The sequence below is a fragment of the Ornithodoros turicata genome, chromosome 7, assembly GCF_037126465.1.
Source record: "Ornithodoros turicata isolate Travis chromosome 7, ASM3712646v1, whole genome shotgun sequence".
Taxonomy (NCBI): domain Eukaryota; kingdom Metazoa; phylum Arthropoda; class Arachnida; order Ixodida; family Argasidae; genus Ornithodoros; species Ornithodoros turicata.
Genome location: NC_088207.1, coordinates 26,218,040 through 26,239,138, shown reverse-complemented (window position 1 = coordinate 26,239,138; position 21,099 = coordinate 26,218,040). Strand labels below are relative to the sequence as shown.

Here is a 21,099-nt window from a genome sequence, read left to right as displayed (position 1 = left end):
GTGCAGACAATAGCAGTAAGCTATTAGCCTCACATTTCCGGATTAAAAACAGTTTTATGGGAGATATAAAACGAAAGCGTTGGGGCTGCAAACCGGTTTGCAAATCAGTTTGAGTTTGGGCACGGCCGAACCGAACCCATATTTTTTGCAATTCGGCACCCTGGTTCAAACTGTACCAGAAGAGTGCAATGTTCCATTTCAATGTACGCGTTATATCTTCAGTGGTATATTGCTCCACAGGGTAACAGCGACGTCCCCATAACCGGCTCTCCCCGGACACCCAACGGGGCCCGTCATTGGCTATGAGTCCGAAATCTCCCCGTTCGGATATTGTCAACCATGTTCTATCATGGGGCATCTTAATTGGGAAATGTTTGGCGAGCTGCTTAGTGCCCCTTTTAAGTTGGTTATCCGGTTTGCTTCTATAACATGCTCAGTTGCGAAGGTAAATCTGCGAGCAGAAGCAGGATTATTTTATTATGTTTTGCTTATACTGGCAGGGACAAGCTTTCTTTGTGGGCAACTCAGGAGCGCTTTTTGTTGGGTAAAATTGTTGACACGGTTTTCTGCTGCAGAAAAAAATCTCAATTCTGTGGCAGGAAACCTGAAATTGTGCAATTTTCTGCAGCAAGTGCTCGCACGTCTGAGCTGACTGAGAAGAGACAAAATCGTTATTATTAACTTGTATAATGTAGCAGTAAAGTGCCTACAAATTCATAATACAGTTGTGGCTTAGCAGCAGATCGTACTTTGTGCTGTTTTCACACGGCGTTGCCCACGTGAGATAGGTGGTACACGTTTCTTTTTCTCGCGCTTAGGCAGTGGATAAAAAGGCGATATGAACTGTAGGTACCGTAATTTCACACGTATAAGCAACAGGAACCGTTTTTAGCGATGTTTTGAAAATTTTGGGGCAGGTAAGCCACACTCACAGATAAGCCGCGGGGGCAATACGACGCGACTGATTTGTGCGACAAAGCAGACCATAGAGAAGGCCATAAACCCTGTGATCCATACTCCGGAGTCAGCATGGTGTACAACAAAGGAGGTCAGTTCTAGTGTTCTGCCAAGACTGGATTGCGGCCTTCTTGCGTGTTTGTCATGGATCGGCAGGTCAGTGGCCTTCCAGAGGACATGGATCACTGTCACCACTTTCGTTAGAGCTGCTTGGGGGAAGGCACCAGGAAGGCCAGTCTACTCAAAGTTGGACACGCCCCTGTTACGCATTGTTCATGCATTGGCAGGGCGGTGCTGTTCCAGAGACACTGTCGTCGCTTTCGTTAAAACCGGCTTATGGTGGAAATACCAGGGCAAAATAGTCATCGATAAGCCACAGGGTGCCCGTGAGAAACAAAAATCACACATAAGCTGCAGCTAATACGCGTGAAATTACGGTACATCCATCTCCAGCACCAGCGTTGCATTCCTCAGAAAAGCATCGTAGTTCAGCGAAATTCTGTACCAAACCTCAGATTCCGCGATACATCCTGGAGACCGTGTATTTTTGCGGAATTGTGGAAAAGTTGGGGCGTTGGAAATTGTAAAATGCCTCATTTAAGCAGTGTGCACTAGTGTCAGGTACTTCCTAACTGTACAGGTTTCAGCTTTTTACCAAAGTGTGTCTCTTTTTTTCTTCTTCTTCTTTGGAGCATTATTCCCTTATGGTATGGTACTGTTTTTGTTGTGCCTCAGGAAAACTCTTCAGCTGATCAACAGCTCCTTTGGGAAGCTTCCTCGTGGCCTAAGGGATGAGCTGTGTGCTGCCATCGGGTGTTGCAGTGAGACACTTGGACCCCACATGGTGTCCTTCTCGGCCGTATGTCGCTGCCTACTGGAGGCTGCTACCATGCCCCAGGGTGACACCCTTCTGCAGCGTCTGCTACAGGAGGGAACCAGCAATGTGGTCGCCGATGCGCACACTTCAGGTACCGTACCTTCAAGAAACATGTCATTAACGCACAAATGTGGGCGGGCAATCTACACCCAGTTATTGTGTCATTTATAGAGAGGGGGGGGAAGAATACTCTTGAAGCTTTAAACTGAAGTATTAAGCCATGATAGCAAGACCCCCAAGATGAGGGAAAAAAGGGACACACACACACACACACCACGTCAAAAGCACGGCTAAACAGGTCATTACCGCAACATCATGCTTAAACACAGAGAGAGAAAAAAGGGAGGTTACAAGGGGAGAGCGACAAGCTTTCTCAAGACCGGAGGGAAGGTGACTGCAAAATTTTTTTTTTCCTTTTTCTCTCAAAACTTTTTGTCCCTCGTCTTGAGTTTTTTTTTTTTTTTGCTATCATGGGTAGTTATCACCGGCTCACTTGCTGCCAAACTCTCTTTTTAAAATATTAACGTTCAATTTTATGCCTGTTTTTTTAGGAACAAGTTATCAGAGCCTAACAATTGTGAGTGTATGTAACAGGCATGAGATGTAATTGTGGTTGTTTGACAGTACAAATGCAATAGTGATTTGTTTGACATAGAATTTTGCATCTTTGCAGTCGTTTATGTGGCGAACACTTGAGAAATTTCGTGCAACGTTTCAATGTTACAGTTTGGTGTGGGGATAAATTGATGTAATTAATGTAATTAACTAAGTTTACATTGTTTAATCTAATAATTAACGATTAAATTTAAAGTCGCAAAAGTAAATTCTATGCCCCCCTCCCCCCAAACTTCCTGGACCTCTCCAACACACTTTCATGTCACTATCTTTTTCTATTGTGATTCTTGTTGAGATTTTCTGTTACAGTACAATCCTGTTAATTCAGACTTCAAAAAGACAGAGGGTTTGTTTGAACTAGCCACTCTGAATGAGGGCTTGGTGCACTGGCAGAGTGTACTAGTTGCTTCGGAGATGTGTTATTGCTCGCTGGACCATGCGGCACGTTCGCATTGATGTGGTGCCAGGCTTGTAACTGGCTCACTCATTTTCTAAAATATTTATTTACGGGCGAGCATCAGAAATGCCTCGGCCAAAAATAGTCTATCATATATGTTTGTATTCCTCTCTACGGCTGCGACCCAACCCACTCGTGTCACCACAAACATGAAAATCGAGTATCTTGCTAAGCCAATCCGAGAATGTGCTGACCATCATACAAGCTTTTCTTTTCTTATTTTTCTTGTGTAGCAACGAGGAGAGCTGGGCCTGTTGGTACGAGATCATAACTTTAAAGTGCTACAGGGACAAGGACGGAGAGAAATACACAGCACTTAGGCGGTCTTTCTTTTTTGTTGTTGTTGTTGTTGTGCGGTGAACTGGAAAGCCCTTTAAAAGAGAGACTTACTTGCTTTGCTGCCAACGAGTAGGCATTCTCTTTCTTCTAAGCCACTCGGCAGTGAAGCCACTACGGACCGCTGCACACGTTAAGTTATTCGAATTACCAGGCGTTTTCTCCCATTGGAATACACCACTTTGATGGAACCTGAGGGTCAGTTCGAATTAATGGGATTACACTGTATCTGGTTGGTGGAGTAAGACACGCATTCACGTGCAAATTTTTACCTCTGTGTTTTATTTTAAATCGACGTGCAGGAGAAGCTTGCGGCTTAACTGAGGCTGTGGGCGAGGCAGAGCTGCTGCTTCGCTTAGAGTGCCTGCGCTTCTGGGAGCGGGAGGCCACTGTGGAAAGAGTGTGTCGAGCACGGCTGCGGAGCTGTTGTGCACGCTGCTGCGAGCGTGCCGCATCCTCCAAGCCCAAGCTTAGCAAAGAAGAACCACTAGAGGCTGTACCTTCCACATCTTCCCATCATGACATGTGCCAGCCTAGGGCAGGACCCTCAAGCTCCAAGGAGAGTGGAATATTCTTGGTGCCTAAGGTGCCTGACTCTCCTAAAAGTGGGGTTAGCAAGGCTGGTCCTCAACAGGGACAGTGCTTTCAGGAGCTCTTGCTGTGCTCTCTGTACCGGCAGCGAAAGATACAGGAATTCTGCAAAGAGGTGAGGGTACATCGAGGCTCTGCATATGTTTGAACCCATTTTGCTTGTAATGGACAACAAAAGGTTAACTTGAATGGTGGTCACATTGTTGTTATACATGGAGCCAGTATCAGTGGCTCATGCACGCAAGAAGACACTGACCCTGTTATGACTGTTCTGTTTCAGACATCTGGCATGTCCTGCCACCAGGGGGTGCAGTTGATCCGCAGCCTGCGTGGCAGCGGGGAAGATCTGGAACGGCAGGACGTGTCCGAGGCCCTGGCCCACGTGTTCCTGGTGCGTGATTTGCTGCTGCCCTCGACTTACTGCTGCACTCGGGACCTTATGGTGTTGTGGTGCGAGCTACAGGGGCAGAGCCTGGATCACGTGGGGCGTGCTGCTCAGCGTCTCGTAGTGCCCCACGCTTCTGCCAGCGCTCACTTCTACCTGTTTGCCGACGTCCTTTGGGAGCATGTGCGTGTCTGCTTTTTGTCCTTCTTATCCTACATCTGTTCTACTTCGCTGCTCTTCCGATCGTTGCTGTGTTTTGTTCGGGAGACTGTAAAATTGTTTGCGGCAGTGCAGACTACATACCGTATTTACTCGAATCTAATGCGCACCTTCCAAAACGCGAAAATAACTCCCTTCTAAAGTGCCCCCTAATCTAACGCGCATCACCCTTTAGGGTGCAAAGAAAAGCAGTAGACGCAAATGATAAGGCAGATAACAAAAGTGTTTATTACATGCAGTCATCGTCAGTCTCCACTCACTTTGCACCACGGCATGTCATCCTCCGTGCCGTCAAGCGCGTTCGTAATGCAACGTATCTTGAGAGAGTTCTTGTCACCATGATTCCCGTTTTCTCTGGCAAAGTCAATGACATTCCGCTTAAACGTGGCCTTGCTTCATCGTAATTGATGGTAAAAAAAAAACGGGCAGGGGAGCAGCTCTCGATCGCTTTCTCGTAGAGAATGGGAAATGTAGATCATCATCTTCAAGAGAACTTAGGAACGTGTGGTCTCGTTTTTTGCCACATGCCGAACGGGCAGCGGAGATTGCTATCTTCTAGAGAACTTTGGGACGCATGGTTTCGCTTTTCACCATGTGAGCGTGACCAAAGTGGGGGCGATGCACGTCGTCAACCTCCCTCTGCGCAATCTGTCGCGGTCGTCCCCCGAGTCTTAACGCGCACCCCCTTTTTTTTTTTTTTTTTCAAAAAAAAAAGTCTGCAAAAGTGTGCGTTAGTTTCGAGTAAATACGGTACACAAGCATTCACTACGTCACCTAAGGCACCGTGGTAAAAGACACCAAACCACACGTTCTCGAAACCAGACAGGATGCATAATACAGTCAAACCTCGTTACAGCGAACACGCTTACTACGAATTGTTGGTCATTGCGATGTTTTATTTTAGTTTGGTTCGTCACGCTTTATTCGTATGGTGATCCTATTTTTATAAAGAACTAAGTTCCCCTAGGTCAGCGGAATGGACCTTTTTCGCATACGCGTCGTATCCTAGCAGCTCTCCAACGAACCATGCTCGGCGCGCATCAAAACAAACGCGTGTGGGTAGCACAAAGGACCAAAACCAGTCCGGAGTGGGGCCGACAAGGGTCGTGCCATTCGTGCGGTCTCCCCGCTGGTCCCCACTTCTGTCGTCCCCGCTGTGCGCCATCTAGTGAAGACGGAGATAATCCTCTCCGGCGTCTCAAGGTCCTATGCGTGCGCATAGGCCATTGTGAAAAAGGTCCATTATCGGATAACATGATGCGACTCTGCTTGACCTCCTAATGCCACCAGACTTTCAGGTTGGTCGAGGTATGCGGCGAGCAATACCCCTTCCCCGCAAGCTGTTCAGAGGATTAGCTTTCAGAGCGAGAAGGGGGTGAGAGTGACCCCAATAAACCCGGGGAAGACTCTGCCCTTTCTCCTTTACCTCCTGCACTCGTCTTGAGGCCTGTGTGTGGTTCCCGCAATTAGGGTTGCCACCAGGCCGGTATTATACCGGCAGGGCCGGTTATTTGCTCGCTCTGCCGGTTGCCGGTAGGAAGTTGATACCGGCAGCCTTTTGCCGGTATTTGTGGCTCAACACCTTTCATAGGGGTGTTTACGGGGTTTTCCTTTCAACATTCCACTACAGCTTGAATAAATCTGGAGCACAGACCCAACTCCGTAGCCACCAGTCGTTTTCTTAGTTATTCATTATTATTACCATTTTTGTCTTGAGCGAGTACGCTCGTTCTTTCTTTCTCTCTCTCTGTGTACTCTCCACCCCTCGCCCACTTTCCCTTTCCCACGAACATTTCCTCCTTTCCCTCTATTCCACCTTCTCTCCCTCAGCCGGTATTTTGCACTCCGAAAGGTGGCAACCCTACCCGCAATGCCCTTCTTGTGCTTTTGGTTGACCGTTGGATCTACGCAGCAATGTCTCGAAAACGGAAATCTTTGTGCTTAGAAGGGGAGGCACTGTGAGGAACTGCTTTGTGAAGGCTTGATTTCCTCGTGCTACGGCTGCTGTGGAGAGCAGAGCCGGACTAACAAGGAGCAAGTTTAACTAGACATGTGGAAACACTCGAATGTGAGGGAGGTTACGTTACGTTACGCAGTTGGGGAGTGTCCGTCTAGGAGAGGTGTCCGTAATGGGAGGCTTCATTGTTTACTGTTACATCGAATTTCTGATATAACGAACGATTTCCTTAGTTCCCGTGACACTCTGCTATAACGAGGCTTTACTGTGTTTACAAATGCAAGGCTGGACCTCTGAAAGCCCATCCTTTACAGTAAAAATAGCACGCCATCCAGCATATCCCTCTCATGATGCGGGACATGTTGAGTACGAGACATGTAATTGTAATCTTGCATTGCAACGGCGATGCATTCTACTTGGCAACTCATTATGTGGAACGTCACTGAAACTCGTCAGTGCCTTATAGTAGAAGTGCTTGAAAATGACATTTTGGGATCAAAGATTCTGAAGGGGCACACAATAATGTGCCGGGGGGGGAAGCTTGCTAATGTGTACTTGAGTTACTTAGCGAGTTGTAACTGAAACTTGTTAATTGGGGCTAGAAACATTGTGTGTGCTGATTTTGTGCTCCATGCATGTGTCACTGTAGGAAACTTTGACAATATAATGTACTCTTTCACTTGCCATTACAGTGCTTTCTCGAATTCCACATATTAGATTACCCCGCTGTTCTTGCTTAAAATGGTAGCAGTAACTTTTCTCATCTTGCCCTGTTAACTGCCGAGAGCTTTCGCAGTACAGTGCAATCCCGTTAATTCAAAATCTCTAAATTCGAACTTCTGGATAATTTAAAGTGTTGCTGGGGTCCCATCAATGCCATGTGTATTCCAGAAGGGAAAAACACCTTGCAATTGGAATGCATAAACGTTTATTTTGATAAGATTGCCTGGTGGCACCGGACTGCTTGCTGGCCGGCGTGCTGGTGATGTGCGCAGAACAACACCACTTGCATGTGATTGGCATAGCAAGTAAGCCTCGTCCTTTTACGATGACGAAGACCCTTCTGTTGACTACATACAAAAAGGCATGGATGACAACTGTTATCTTTTCGAATTGAGTTGGCGATTTTTGCATTTGGTCCATCGCAAATGGTGTTGACAGAATTGTGGCTTCACAGCTGGAAGAGCGGGTGCAAGTGTGTATAACAGATTATTTTCTGTCTTAAAGTAGCACAGAAGTCACTTTTAACACCCAGTTTTCTTCCTATAAAACTGTTAAGTAGGCCAGTAAGATGCACCATGCGAAGTAATTTACACCACAGAGTCGTAATTATCGCAGAAATTGAATTTAAAATACGCCGCAAAAAGCGACCGTGCGCAGCGGTGGTGAGGAGCAGTACCAGCCTGTGATCTTCCTGGAACCTCGCGCTGACGCTATAAGGAGAACGCTCGCTGATTGGCCTAGAGAAATGTTGTCTGCTACTCGGCTGTTCGGGGTTCTGATAGAGCCTTTCTCCTTGCTCGGTAATGCTTCGGCCGCTCCTTCTATCCCCAATCCTCCGGGAAAACTGTCAAAACAGGTTTATGGCAGCAAAGGGACAAGGCGCTGACCCCCCACTAACCGGCAAACCAGAACGAGTCTCCTTATGCCATCATCGGTGACGTGCCATCATACCTCCTCATCCTCGTTATAGCTGGAGTGGCGAGTTAAGGGTGAACACACGGAGCTATGTTTATGTGAGTTTTTTTCTGGGAAACAAATTGCACACATCAAAACCTTTCGCGCTATCCGGTATAATGAGACACACACTTTCATCAGATGTCTTAATCTGAAATTTTTTTGGATGGCCCTCTGTACTCCTTTAAAACATTCTGACGCTCACCTGTAAGTAAATATTTTTTAATATGAATCTTCTTTTAAATTTTTCTGGCATTGCGCAACCGCGAACGTGTCTAGCGAGCCGTGACGCGATTTGATAAAGATAGTATGCACTGACAGAGCATCAGGTCCTCCTTCAGAGCGACTCCCTTTAGTTAGAACTCTGCATTATGAGTAAGAAATCTTTCGGTCCCCTTAGAGTTCAAATTAACGGGATTGCACTGTAGTACACTTCTTGTTCCTTCTCTTCATTGCACATGCTGCTCCTCACAGATACTGTGTTATTTGCTTCTAGGTGCTTGAAATCTAAATTCACTATCGTTTTTTTTTTTCCCTAATATAGTGCATTTTGTACAAATAATTAATTTTATTCTGCTAGCAGTAGAAATCTGATCCTCATGCCTCTTCTGCAAAACCTTCCTGTCAAAATTTGTTACCAAAGCAAAGTGTGACGGCCAGGCAATGCTAAACTGCACCAAATAAGATAAGTTCACACTAGAACTTAAAAGGGCATCCAGAAGCCCTTGTGTAACAGCCACTTGAAGCAGTGAAAACCGGAGATTAGATACTCGACAAAAGGAACTTGTAACCAAGTTAATTTACTGTGTACAAAATGTAACTACGTTGCTACTTATGAAAATGAAAGTTACTTTGGAAGAGCTACGATTTACTTTCAAGTTTACTACATAATGTACGCCTTTTAGGTATTGACCTTTGTACAATTAGCTCGGATCTTGATGTCACAATGGGTGATGCAAAACGTTTCGAATAGTTTTGGTACATCAAAATCATACCAGTCGTCGACATGATGAAAGAAGCCGTACGTTGATGTGCTTTCCTGAGTTGGCCTTCGATGATTTGACGTCTCAACAAAATATTTTAACGGATCACAACGCAGTTAACCAAATTTGAAGTTCCACGAGTTGGCATCGTCTGCACATATTGCGTATAACCGCTCCAAGCATAGAAGTAAGCTGGCTACACAGTGCCCTCCGCCATTATAAATGCACTACTTGTTGCTGCTATGAGGCGCCACTTGAGTCTTCAAATACGTGATCACAACATAATAGGGTTAGGCGTGCAGCAACAAACAAGACGTGCTGTAATGCTCCACCTGCGTGCACATGACTGTTGTCTCATCAGAGGAGGAAGACACAGCTTGCGTTATTTGTAGGCATGTGCGAATTCGAATCGAATATCCGATATTCGGTTTGCAGAATAGTATTCGACTATTCCCTAACTATGAATGATACCACCCCGAAAGTGGGCTTCACCTGATGCGTCCATGAACATCGTGGAAAATTTACGCCATTAAAATTATAAATTAAAATTTACGTCATCGTTAAAATCATGAAATTGCAAGTGTTGCAGGACCAACACGGGCGGGACGGTGTTTAGCTTAAGAAACGTTATCCAAAGTTAGTTCTGTATACATCATCTGACAATGGGGCAACGTCCCTCTTATGTGCAGTATAGCAGTGCTGACGGGGGACTTTGATTTTATGTCTATGAGGTTGCCTTTAAGAAGTTAGGACTCTTGAACAATGACTGCATCCCACGAACAAAAGGATATGTTAAAGACATCCCTTAGGTTCAAAGAAGCTAATTGGTGTTCATGGCAAAGCTGAGGCAGAATGCCAACTGGTTTATTTTACAAGTGACCTGTAGTTGTCCGAAACAATTACGGCCTCACCCATATAACATGCTACTGCCTGACATAAAATTTGGAATGAGGATAGTCATTCCAGTAAGTGTAGACTCACCTGAAAACCAGGAAGCACTCTCATGTAAAATTAAAGAGTAGGGGCTTCAACGCAACAGGAGAGTTGCATGTCTCCCTCGTGACAGTTAATGCCAGAAAAATTACACTAAAGCCATAGTCTACAAATTGCAAACTTTTAGTGCGAAAGCCACATATTCAATATTTCATTAGGTATTTGGAATTTTTTCCTCCTGATTCGACTTCAAACATTCTGATTCGCACACCCCTAGTTATTTGTGCACTAGAATTGAAAAAAAAAAAACAGGAACTTACTCCAAATATCTTTGACAAAGTTACCAAAACAAAAAGTAACTTAGTTACAGTAATGAGTTTCTCTTAACACTGGTGCCAGGTACAGAAAACAGCACAGTCTTCAGCACTGTTTTATTGATCAACTTGCATAACTCCTGCACCTTGTCCTCCTTAGCGAGGAGCATGAAATGTCACTGGGCTCCAGGCCTGGAATGCGGGGAATTGCGATACGTGGGAGCATCATATCTTAGCCGAGTGACGCAAGGAAGGAAGGAAGGAGAGAATTGCACTGATTATGCTTTTTGAATGGCATTGTCTCGTGGTAAATATGCTTGCTGGAGAGCTAAAGGAATTGCATGTTTCAATATTGCGGGGTTCGTTCTTTTATGGAGCATGATAATAAGGGAAAATGTTTGGTGAGCTATTTTTGTGCCCCATTACTTACTCAAGTTCATGCCATTGCCACAAACTTTATGCTATGATGCAGTTGTGCACCCACACTAAAGTCTTTTCTTTTCTTTTCTTTTCCGAAATTGTAGTTTGGTCGTGGCCTCTTCCCAGTCTACTTGGACATGTTTGTGCGAGGCCTCACGACGGACATCAACCATTTGGAAGTGGCCGTCCACAAAGAGGAATCTGAAAGTGTGTATGAACTGGAAGTGCACATTGCAGGCGTATTTGCTAAAATGTCCTCCCTCTTCTTTGATCATCCTGAAGTGGCTCGCCAATGCATGCTTAGTGCTTTTGCCCTTGAACCAACAGAAGAAAGGCTCAATGCACTCGAACGGCTCACAAGGCAAATCCACGCCACCCCGGACACAGCAGGGGGTGTGCTGTGCCGTTGCGGTGGGCTCTCCTGCAAGAACATGCTGCCGGAAGGACCCCTGGCTGTAGATGACGGCCGTCCCACGTACGAGGCGGACTTCTGGCACCCCGTACTCAGCAACATATTGCCCGGAGTGTCGTACGCCTTATTGAAGGATCTCGTAACCGTGTTGGAATGCCTGCGCCCTCGGACTCTAACCTTGTGCTCGGACTGGCAGGCGTACCTGAATTCCTACCTGAATGCGAGGCACGGGGCCAATTACCCTGTGTACTGTGGCAGCGCTGATAGTGAAATGGATTCTACGTCTGAGGACGACGCAGGAGAAGGGCCATCATCTCTGGACAGGATTCTAGCAGGGTCGGAAGGCATGCCTCCCCAGGGCGGCAAGAGGCGCGACAAACGCAGGGCAAATGCGAAGTGCAAGTCGTCGCACAAGAAAAAAAAAGGCTCTCGACATCACCACAAAGAAGCTGAAGAGGGAAAGGATCCGCCTCGGGTGAAGAAAAAGAGCAAGAAGAAAAGCTCCTCCCACCGAAGAGCCGAGGTGGAGGAGCCTTCACCGAGCATCGGCGCCCCCTGTCTTCCGCCGCTGAGGGTCCTGTTGAGCAAGTTTGACAGCCTGTCCGCTGGGTTGAACAGGAGAGCAGCGGAAAACAAGGCAGGAAGCGGCCCAACTGTTGTGAGTCGTCTCACGCTTCCGAACATTTCTGCTGACCTCAAGGAGCCCTGGCTAGTGGACAAAGACCGTTTGCAGATAGAGCTGCCCAAAGACGACACCTTCCAAAGAGTAGCGGACGATTTTCATGTTGGGCTTGGGAACACACCGCTTAAGAGGTTCTTGAAGTGTCAGATTAGAAGACCTATTCTTAGCAAAAAGAAAGTACCCGTCAAAGTGGTGGTGCGAGCAGCGAAACCCTCGCTGCGCTTCCAGTCTGCATTGTCGACGGTTATCAGCACACCCAAGGTTCCCTCATCAGCCAAGGCTGCTTCTGCTGGGAAGACGCCCGCTATCACCAAATCCCCCAGTGTTTGTAAGGTCCCTGCAGCTACCAGGACCCAGGCTTCAGTGATAAGGGCCCCTGTCACTGGCAAGCCCGCCGCTGTGAGCAAGCCAGTAGGAGTAGCCAAGGCTGCAGTAGTGACCAAGGCTATGCCAGTGAACAGAGCGGTAGCTCCAGTTTCAGTCAGCCCAGCGTCATCTGCTGTGACAAAGCCACTACGAGATTACATCAAGATAACAAAGTCATCTGCAACAGCTTCAGTAGTGCAGACCAGCTCCAGCCAGGTGCCAGCACCAATCTCATCTACACCAGCAATATCTGCCACATCCGCTGTTCAGGCTGCCACGTGCCAGGCACCGCACATTGTAATGGCGCCTACGATGCGCATCCCCATGGTCACAACAACAACATACTCTAGACTTGTAACATCGACCGTGCAGAACACTCCTGTGTCGCCCATGGTTGCGTCCGCGGCCATGGTGCAGCAACAGTGCATGCCGCGTGCTCCGCTACAGGTTTCCGGAGCGTGCATCACTCACCTTCCAGTGGTGAGCACAACAGCTGCAACGATACCGTCTCCCGTGGCTGTGTCGAGTTCTGCCGTGCCGACAGTAGCGAGCCAGCAACCCACAGCAGTGCCCATCACAATGGACAGCACCGGCCAGGCATTTACCTCATTGCGATCCGGCCAAGCAACTGTACTGCGGTTGCCGGTGTACTCACGAGTGATCCAACAGCACATGGGTCAGGCTGCAATTAAGACTGACAACCCACCTGGCGTTTGCATGCTGCCCATGAAACTTGTGAATGCAGCCGTGCTCTCGGGGCAGGAGAAGACCCTGAGTGTTGGCAACCAGAAGATAACCATCAACCCTCTTCCCAGCCTCCTCGCCAACACCAGTGCTGCTACGGGGGTGACGGTCGCCGCGAGTGGTGGGACGCAAAACATTATGACAGCCAAGATCCTTCCGACAATGATGAGTGGTCAGAACATCCAGGCCATGCAACAGATGATGCGTCTCAACACTCTGCAGGGGGGCCTCACACCTGTCAGCGGCACGCCCTGCAGCACAGCGGTGCTGCCCACGGAGCAGTTGACCGGCCAGCCAGGCCTGGCTACGAATCTGACCACACTGACGATGCCACTTCCGGGTAGCATAGCGACGGCCGGAGGAAGAGTCATTGCGGGCAAGATCATGATTCCAGTAAACAGCCTCCTGCAGCAAGGTGCAACACTTCAGGCAGGCCAGGGGATGTCTCTCTCTGGCATGCCTGTAATCATTCTGAAAAACCAGGCTCCACCAAAGATAGTCACTGATGGAGCCGCAGTGCCTCAACAGGCAACTCCGACAGTGCAAGCAGCCATACCAGTGCAGGCAAACGGGGCACAAGTCACTGCTGTGCCAGCTTCTGCTCCGCCGGTACCTCTCTCGTCCACCACAGTTGCTTCTCCCGCGCCAGCTGTGGCCATCAGCTCGCCATCCACTGCAACAACAGCGGCAAACTTGGCAGCAAAGAAAACTTGGATGCCCATCAGAAGCAAACCAGGCAGCATGGAGTATAGGAAAGCGTGCAACATGCCACTGGTGAAGGCCACAAGGGCCAGGGTTCTGGCTCCTGTGACCCAACCTACGGTGACATACACGACACCATCCTCCATTGCTGTCACCAAGGTGACTGTGGCTCCAGGTGTGCAGCTGCCCTGTCGCACAATCACCCTTCCAGGTGGCGGGGTGGCACACCTTACTGTTCCGATGGCATCTCTGGCAACAACGGTGCAGCAAGGCCTAACAGTCACCACGTCTGCCACGGGCGTGCAGGTGGCCACGTCCACCATGCCGGCAGTGACGCAAGTGATAGCTCCCAAGATCATTACGCGTCAGGTGACTGTGCCCCTCGCAAAGTTGCTGCAGAAGCCACCGCTCATTGTGGCGAAGCCCGCGGACCTGCCCGCAGTTACGACGCAAGCTTTATCGTCGTCCTTTGGTGCACCTCCGCAGGTTGTAGCCGGATCTCACCGAGATGCAGAAGTTGCGCAGTCAGAGGTGGAGAAACCCGCACCAGAAGTGCCGTCACTTCCAGTCGAAGTTGTGAAGGCGAAAGAAGTCGTGGTCAAGCCCCGCACTGCAATACACCTGCCTTTCCCGGACGACCTGGTCGACCCCACACCGAGTGGGGCTACATTCATTCCTATTACGAGCAGCGAGCTGCTCCCTACCAAGATGTCCGAGGACGATGAGCTGAGTCGACAGCATAGGCGAAGGAAGCCGTTGCCAGTGGTGAAGACTAGGACCGTGCCACGGCCTGCCCTTTCTAGTTCTACCCTGAGGTCGCTCACGTCTATCTGCGATGCAGTCAAGTACAGCATCCTGGCAGCTGACGAGACTGCAGAAGGCGTGGATGCAGAGGTGGGTGCAGTGTGCTGTTGATTTTTTTTTTTTTTTTTTACGGTAATCTACCTATGATGTACACAAGGATCAGAAAAGTACAGCAATATGCAGTGCTCTGAAAACATACATGCATTCACTTGTGCTCTTTAAATACTCGAGTACAATTAGACCTATCTGCAGAGTAGAAGATTGGGCTTGTTGGTATGACATATTGTATCCGAATACGTACCGATTGAACACCGATACGAGAGACAGAGAACCAGACGTACACAAGCGCTTGTGTACATCTGGTTCTTCGTCTCTTGTGTCGCTGTTCAATCAGTACGTCTTTGGATAAAATACATATGTCATTGCGCTTGTGTATGTGCTTGCTGTCTTGTGTTTTTTTTTTTGGGGGGGATGGTATTTTATTTTAGATCCGTAAAATTGAGCTATACGGGTATACAGGGTGTCCCAGAAAACGTGTCATTAAACTGTAACAATAAAACTACGACACTGAGAATCACACGGTCAACGGCATTTGTTTTTACTAGGGTTCGGAATCCCGAGGCACTTTTACAATCCCAGGATTTCTAAATGTGTGTGTGGTGGTGTTAGGGGGGGGGGGGGGTAAAAACGGGTCTTGCCGTGTTCCACCCTAAAGCACAAGGGTTGAAGTATAATGTATCAAAGTTTACAAAACTGGCAGATATTCATTAAAGGGGTTGCGTCATTTCGTCCCAAGTTATGCCAAATAAGCGTGATGGTTGGTTGTTTGCATCAATGTGATCCTGCATTCCAAGTTCTGCAGCAAAGCGAGTAATGGGCATGTAGAAATTCTGCACCATGAACACAAAAACTCGTCCGGCACTGACATCACCGCAGGCGACTCCACCAGTGAGTCAGTGCGAGAGGGGCCACGTGGGTAGAACCACCAATGGGAACGGCTGTAACTCTCGCTCCTCTGAGCTTGTTCCTGCTCTTTCCTTTTCCCTTTCCTTCTCAAGATGTGTGGCAATGCGGAGCGGCCTGTCGTTGGTCTCCTCAAACAATCTCCTGCTACGATTGGACCAGTCGTTTGAGGAGACCAATGAGACAGCGCTTCGGCGGAGGGAAAGCATCTATTGAGGTCTCTTTCGCTCATAAATCACGAAATGACTCAACAGATGAGTCCCGTTCCCTTTGTGTTGGGGTCAAAGTAACAGCATTTTTCATCATCACCTTTCGTGAGGGGGCTTTAGTCACGCCCACGTAATTGCCCTAGTGCGCGACATAAATATCTAATTCTATTAACAGGCAACTGTCAAGAACTGCATGGAGAATGAACTGGACTACTCGAGCGATGACGGTTCCGAACGCAGCATCGAAGACCTGTTTGAGGAAGAGGCAATGCAGCTCCGCCTAGATCACGAAGATGAGCTCAACGGCATACTCTACGTTCCGGAATCTAACACGTCGGAGCCAGACTACGAGGCTACGCCGTGGTCCAGTCAGTCATACTGTGAGCCACCGGGCTCCGAGTGTGACCCTCGGGATATTACTTCCGCTATCTCTGAGAACTCCCTGGACTCCCTAACGAAGAGGGCCATAAAGCCAAAAACGCCAGCAGGCATGGTCAGTACCAACAGCAGCATGGAGAACAACTCCCAGTCTCCCTCAAAGTTCTACTGTGGTCAGTGTGACCGGGGATTTTTCTCTGCCTACAATCTTCGTCGTCACCAGAAGAATGTTCACAAAATGGAATTCAGGTCGTTCCCGCAACAAAGAAGTCCGGCATCCTCACCCGTGCCGTGCATGCGCGAAACTCCTTCTCCGCAGCAACGAATCGTCCCAACTGTGAAGCTGGCACATCGTCCAGTCTCGCAAACCCCGATGCATGCAAACAAAGGTGTGGTGCATCCATATCAGGGTCACAGGCAGAATGTTGCTGCAATGCCTAAACAGGTCTTGCTTGATAGCGATGCCGACTCCTTGTCTGAAAGGACAGCGTTTTCCGGCATACAAGGGTCGAGAGAAAGTGACTCTGAAGAGACGCCCCTGCTTACGATAAAGGATGAGCCGACGGAACCCATTCGTAGGAGCAACTTGCTGCACCAACCTTCTAAAACAAAAAGCACTCCCTGCCTGATGCAGGTGCCCGATGGTGCACCTCAGCCCTCTCAGCACGCGGGGCACTCCGGGCAGTTTTGCGGTTTGACGCCGAAGGTCGAGATGGACGTTTCTCCTGACCTGTCAAAGAGCCTGGATCCGGACGACATCTTGGAATCCCTGGAAGTAGCCAAGATGTCGGGCTGGTCTGCCTCGGAGAGCCCAAATACGGACGGCAGCTCCTTCCCAGTCAAGCAGGAGTCGAAACGTTGCACCGCATTGGAGGAATTGCTTGCCAAAGATACTGGCAACGATCAGCTGGGAAACCATATTGGAAGGCAAAGCGACAGCCTGGACGCTATCGAACCAACTGTTCCGCCAGATGAGGCCATCTTGGGTGACGTTCACCTGGACGATGATGCAGAGGATGCCGAGGATGTTAAAGATGTGCATGGCACAGCCTGGGATGGGCTGTCGGCGGACGACATGAAGGCAGTGGAGTCCCTCGCGGGGGAATACGTCACAGACAGCCTAGAGTTCTTCGTGGCACCCAAGAATGCCATGGGCGTTGAGGACAACGACGATCCTCTGGGGTTCCCGGAAAGGATACCGCAGGATTTGGAGGACGGCGACGACGATGACGCGCTGGATGAGGCAATGAATGACGTCAACAATGCCGCTCTGGACGTGAAGACGCTCGGCGATGTCGTCAAGGTGGAGGAAGACGCCAAGCCGTGCACCAGTCACTGCCGCACTCGATCACGCGAGGCGTCCGTCAAGCGTAGCTGCCCGTGCTGTGAGGACGCTTCCCCGAAACGTTGTCGCCCCAGCCCAAGACTGACGCGCAGTGCTTCTACGAGTAAAGCGCGGTCAACGAAGAAGGTGCGGATAAGGTGATTGTGAGTTTTCTCGGCAAGGTTCCTTACGCTGAACGTCTTGGTACTGTTTATGTGCAGAACCTCAAAGTTCTTACCGGAAAGTATTTCTTGGGAAAGTGATGTTCTTAAGAACTCTCCAGGCAGTGTGTACTGGATACAATGTTTTATGTTGTGGCAGTGCAGGGAAGTGACATTTTCTCCAGGATCTTTGCAGACACAATGGGAGTGGGGCAAGCCGTGAACAGGACTATACGGGACAGTGTTCTTGCTTTCTCGCTGGGAACGGAAGAGGCAGGGTATTTGCTCGAGCGCCCAGCCCCACACTTTTTTTGCTGGTCATGGTGTCACTGGTGTCACACGTTTCAAACTTCATGTCATGTCTGTGACATTTTAAGTGTACAAAGCTACAGTTTTTAGACTTCAGGAGTAAAAAAGTTATGAGAGGGAGACAAACAAGACGTTGTGACAACAGAGCCATCTGGTGAAAAGCAAAGTTTAGGTGCGTACTGTGCACTGCATCAGTTTATGAATTGTGCGAAGCTCAACTGTCGTTCCCCATTAGTCTCCGTTCTCACAAGGATTTGCATTTGCTTGCAACGTTATCGGCGGTCAGATTCAGTCTTCAAGTTGCAGGTAGTAGTCCAGGTAGTAATATAGGCCCAAAGTAACATTGACTTGTATTAAACACCTATAACACCATAACCGACAATGAATATGGGCCAGGTTCTTGAAAAACACCCTGCACATATTTCCTTGAGCGCTGCTCGTATGGGAAGAAAGGTCTCATGTAAATATAACGTTTGGCACTGAAAGCTAAGCAGTGTCTACAATTAACTTATAATGTGTAACTTATTTGGAAGGCTCTCCTGCTCCCAGCGCTGCCTAAGTAATGTGCTGCATCCAACAGTAATAGTTCTTGATTGCAGATGGTACAGCAGCGGAAATTTGAAGCTCTTTTGTTGCTCTCGAGTGCATTTCCAGTCTTGTACAAATCATGGAGCCGTATCTTTCCTCTTACCACAACGGGGGTGGAAGTGAAGAGGAAGTTCTCTGAATTACGCCTTTTGTTGGTGAAAAAATGTAAATATTTTAAATGTTGTTCGACAACTGGAGTCCTCTGCCAAAAACTGTTGGTGCGTGTGAATATGGTAGCTTTTTTCCCCCCTTTTTTGATACACTGTACAGCATTTGCCACTCACAATAAAATTTCTAATCTCGACAGCAGTGCCCAAAACCCTCTCTGAAGCGAAAGCATCCCTTCTGTGCGATCACATGGAAGCTGAGGCACCTTTTTTTTTTTCCTTACACCTCTCGGGATTCATGTGGGGATGTACAGTTGAGCCCTCTATTTATGTAACCTCGACTCGCGAATTTCCAAGAATTTATTAACTGCGCCTCCTGGGACAAGACAACTCTTCCTGCTTTGTCTCCTCGGTTTATGAACCCTCAATTCAACCCTCAACTGGAACAGTGAACGCACGTTTCAGGGAGGTCACCTGAAGACCTTGAACCTCTTTTTAGCTCAACTGACGAACAGGATTAGTTACAGTTGTCCGGGTTGACAACGGGTTAATAGCAGTCAACAAAGCGTAAATGTAGAGCTTCCAGCGTCCCACTGTCATAATTTACCTACAGGTGATCTACTGATTTACGACAAACTATGATCCATCTTTCGAGAGCACAAATGAGCAAAGAGCTGACACTTTACAGCCATACCTTGAAATAGACCATAGACCCCTTCCCCTGTGTTTCGGAATGATCGGGCAAGCATGTAGTATATAGGAGGGGAGGGGAGGGGAGGGAGCAACATAATACTCCAAGGACTGGAATGAAGAGCCAAGCAGGGTACTGATGTCTCTCCTCAGCACGATTGACATAGGAGAAACTAGGGTGCAGAGCATGGTTACTATTTTACAAAATAAACACAGTCCCATGTCACAATACATTTCCTATCGTTCCAGCGCTTTTGTAGTCTGTTGTTCAATCCAAGTATCGGTTTATAAATCCTTGACTTGTTAATGATTTTTTTTAGAAACGTTAACCGTTTGGAAATCAAAGGTTGACTATAAATAGTTGAAGTGTGGGTTTAATCAAGAAGGGATGTTCAGAATCTGGTGCATTTATGGTGAGGGCTGCAGGGCTTCACATATTTTGCACGTTACATGCACAGCCTACATCATGTACATGACCCTCTTCATTCGCATGGCTTCCCTTTCAGCATTTCTTCCGGCTGCCCATGTGTACACCGGTTCCGGTAGCGTGCCCTACCAACCTCGCCTAGATAGAAAAGGTGCGCAAAATCCCTAGTCTTGCTCGTTTTCGACACGGACATATGAAGTCTGCGTGTTGTCTGCTTCAGCCAATCACCGCAAACATTTAAACAGTCTTCCTTTGGCTACTAGTGGCAGCACATGCGGCTGATGGTGGCTCGTCTCCATAGCTACGGCTTCCGAAAGCACAGTCATGATTGGCAGATTGCGATTGGTTCAACCCCAGAAACCCCCTCCTCTGTCTACGCCACAGAAACATTTGGAACTGCGGCACGGCACTGAATGACCCGGAGAAATTCCAACATGTGTCCCAGCTCCATGAAAGCTTGTCCTTCGCGCTGGGATGGTGGGATTATAAAAGGATGTGCAGGTCTCTTTCAGGATCTGCTTTTGTCTGGTGTCATGATTCATCCTTTTGAAGGCTTGCCATGGTCCCCAAGCTTGAGGACCCAGTAAAAATTGGGTTGGACCCAAACTTCAGAAAGTGTGTTTGGGGAGCAAATATCACGAAAAATCTGGATTTAGCTTGATAAAGCACCAAAGACAAACAGCATCATCAGCACTTAGCCCAGCTTGCACAAACATTGAGGCTGTTCCTCAGTGCTGGCTTGGTAACTTTGAGAGTGCTCTAAGAAATAGAAGCGTCTAAGACAGTACTGTGTGCAAAAAGCACTACCGAAGCTATGAGGGGCGGCATTGAGGAATTGTCTCAATGTTTGTGCAAGAGGGCCTTGGTGTTAAGTGGAGCCAGTTCTTTCCACCAATGTAAGGACCAACTACTGTTTTATCCTTGGGATTACTGTGCAGCAGAGTCTACGGTTTGGTTCAGGTTCGACCAAACGGTTCAGCTCTGAGAGACAGCTATAGCAGTTCAAACCGGTTAATTCTGAAAGGTTTGGTTCACGAACCGGTTTAGTAACGTGAACTTGCCTCCATTGGAATGCCGCTGTAGGCGAAATTAGCAGCGGTACGCATGTTGCACTGCAACGTTATATTTAATTACGTGTATATATATATATATATATATATTTTTTTTTTATATGGCGAACTGGCACAGGAGATTGCAATGCTCGTGCATTTTTTAACCCTGAGGACGCAGAACGTGCACTATACAATGAGATGTCCTCCTACCATGATCAGAGTTAACTGCCAATTAGAATTCCACCTGAGAACAGGGGACGTACCATTATTTGACAAATCGCAAATATAATTCTTGATTCTTTCAAGTTGCACTAGCACCCCAATAACGTGTAGCTTTCACCTACGTTGCGACTGGTCCTGAGCGCACTAAACGCTCACGAACCAAGCAATGGCAAAGACCACCACCATCTGCTCAAGATCAGCACCATCACCTGTGAATAAGATGAGAAAGAGAGGACTA

General features: G+C 48.0%; 1 protein-coding gene across 3 annotated transcripts in view; it reads left to right on the top strand.

Moving 5' to 3' along the window:
* The window catches only part of LOC135400716 (mucin-17-like), a 31,158-nt gene extending 12,491 nt beyond the window's left edge, over positions 1-18,667 (top strand). For 2 of the 3 annotated variants that reach the window (XM_064632580.1, XM_064632579.1), the window contains exons 3-7: positions 1,693-1,925; positions 3,545-3,948; positions 4,114-4,401; positions 10,826-14,521; positions 15,779-18,667. In XM_064632580.1, the coding sequence (XP_064488650.1) occupies positions 1,693-1,925; positions 3,545-3,948; positions 4,114-4,401; positions 10,826-14,521; positions 15,779-17,467 (6,310 nt within the window). In that variant the 3' untranslated portion in view covers positions 17,468-18,667. The remainder of the gene's footprint in view (positions 1-1,692; positions 1,926-3,544; positions 3,949-4,113; positions 4,402-10,825; positions 14,522-15,778) is intronic. The other variant, XM_064632581.1, reaches the window with a different exon arrangement.
* The last annotated feature ends 2,432 nt before the right edge of the window (positions 18,668-21,099 follow it).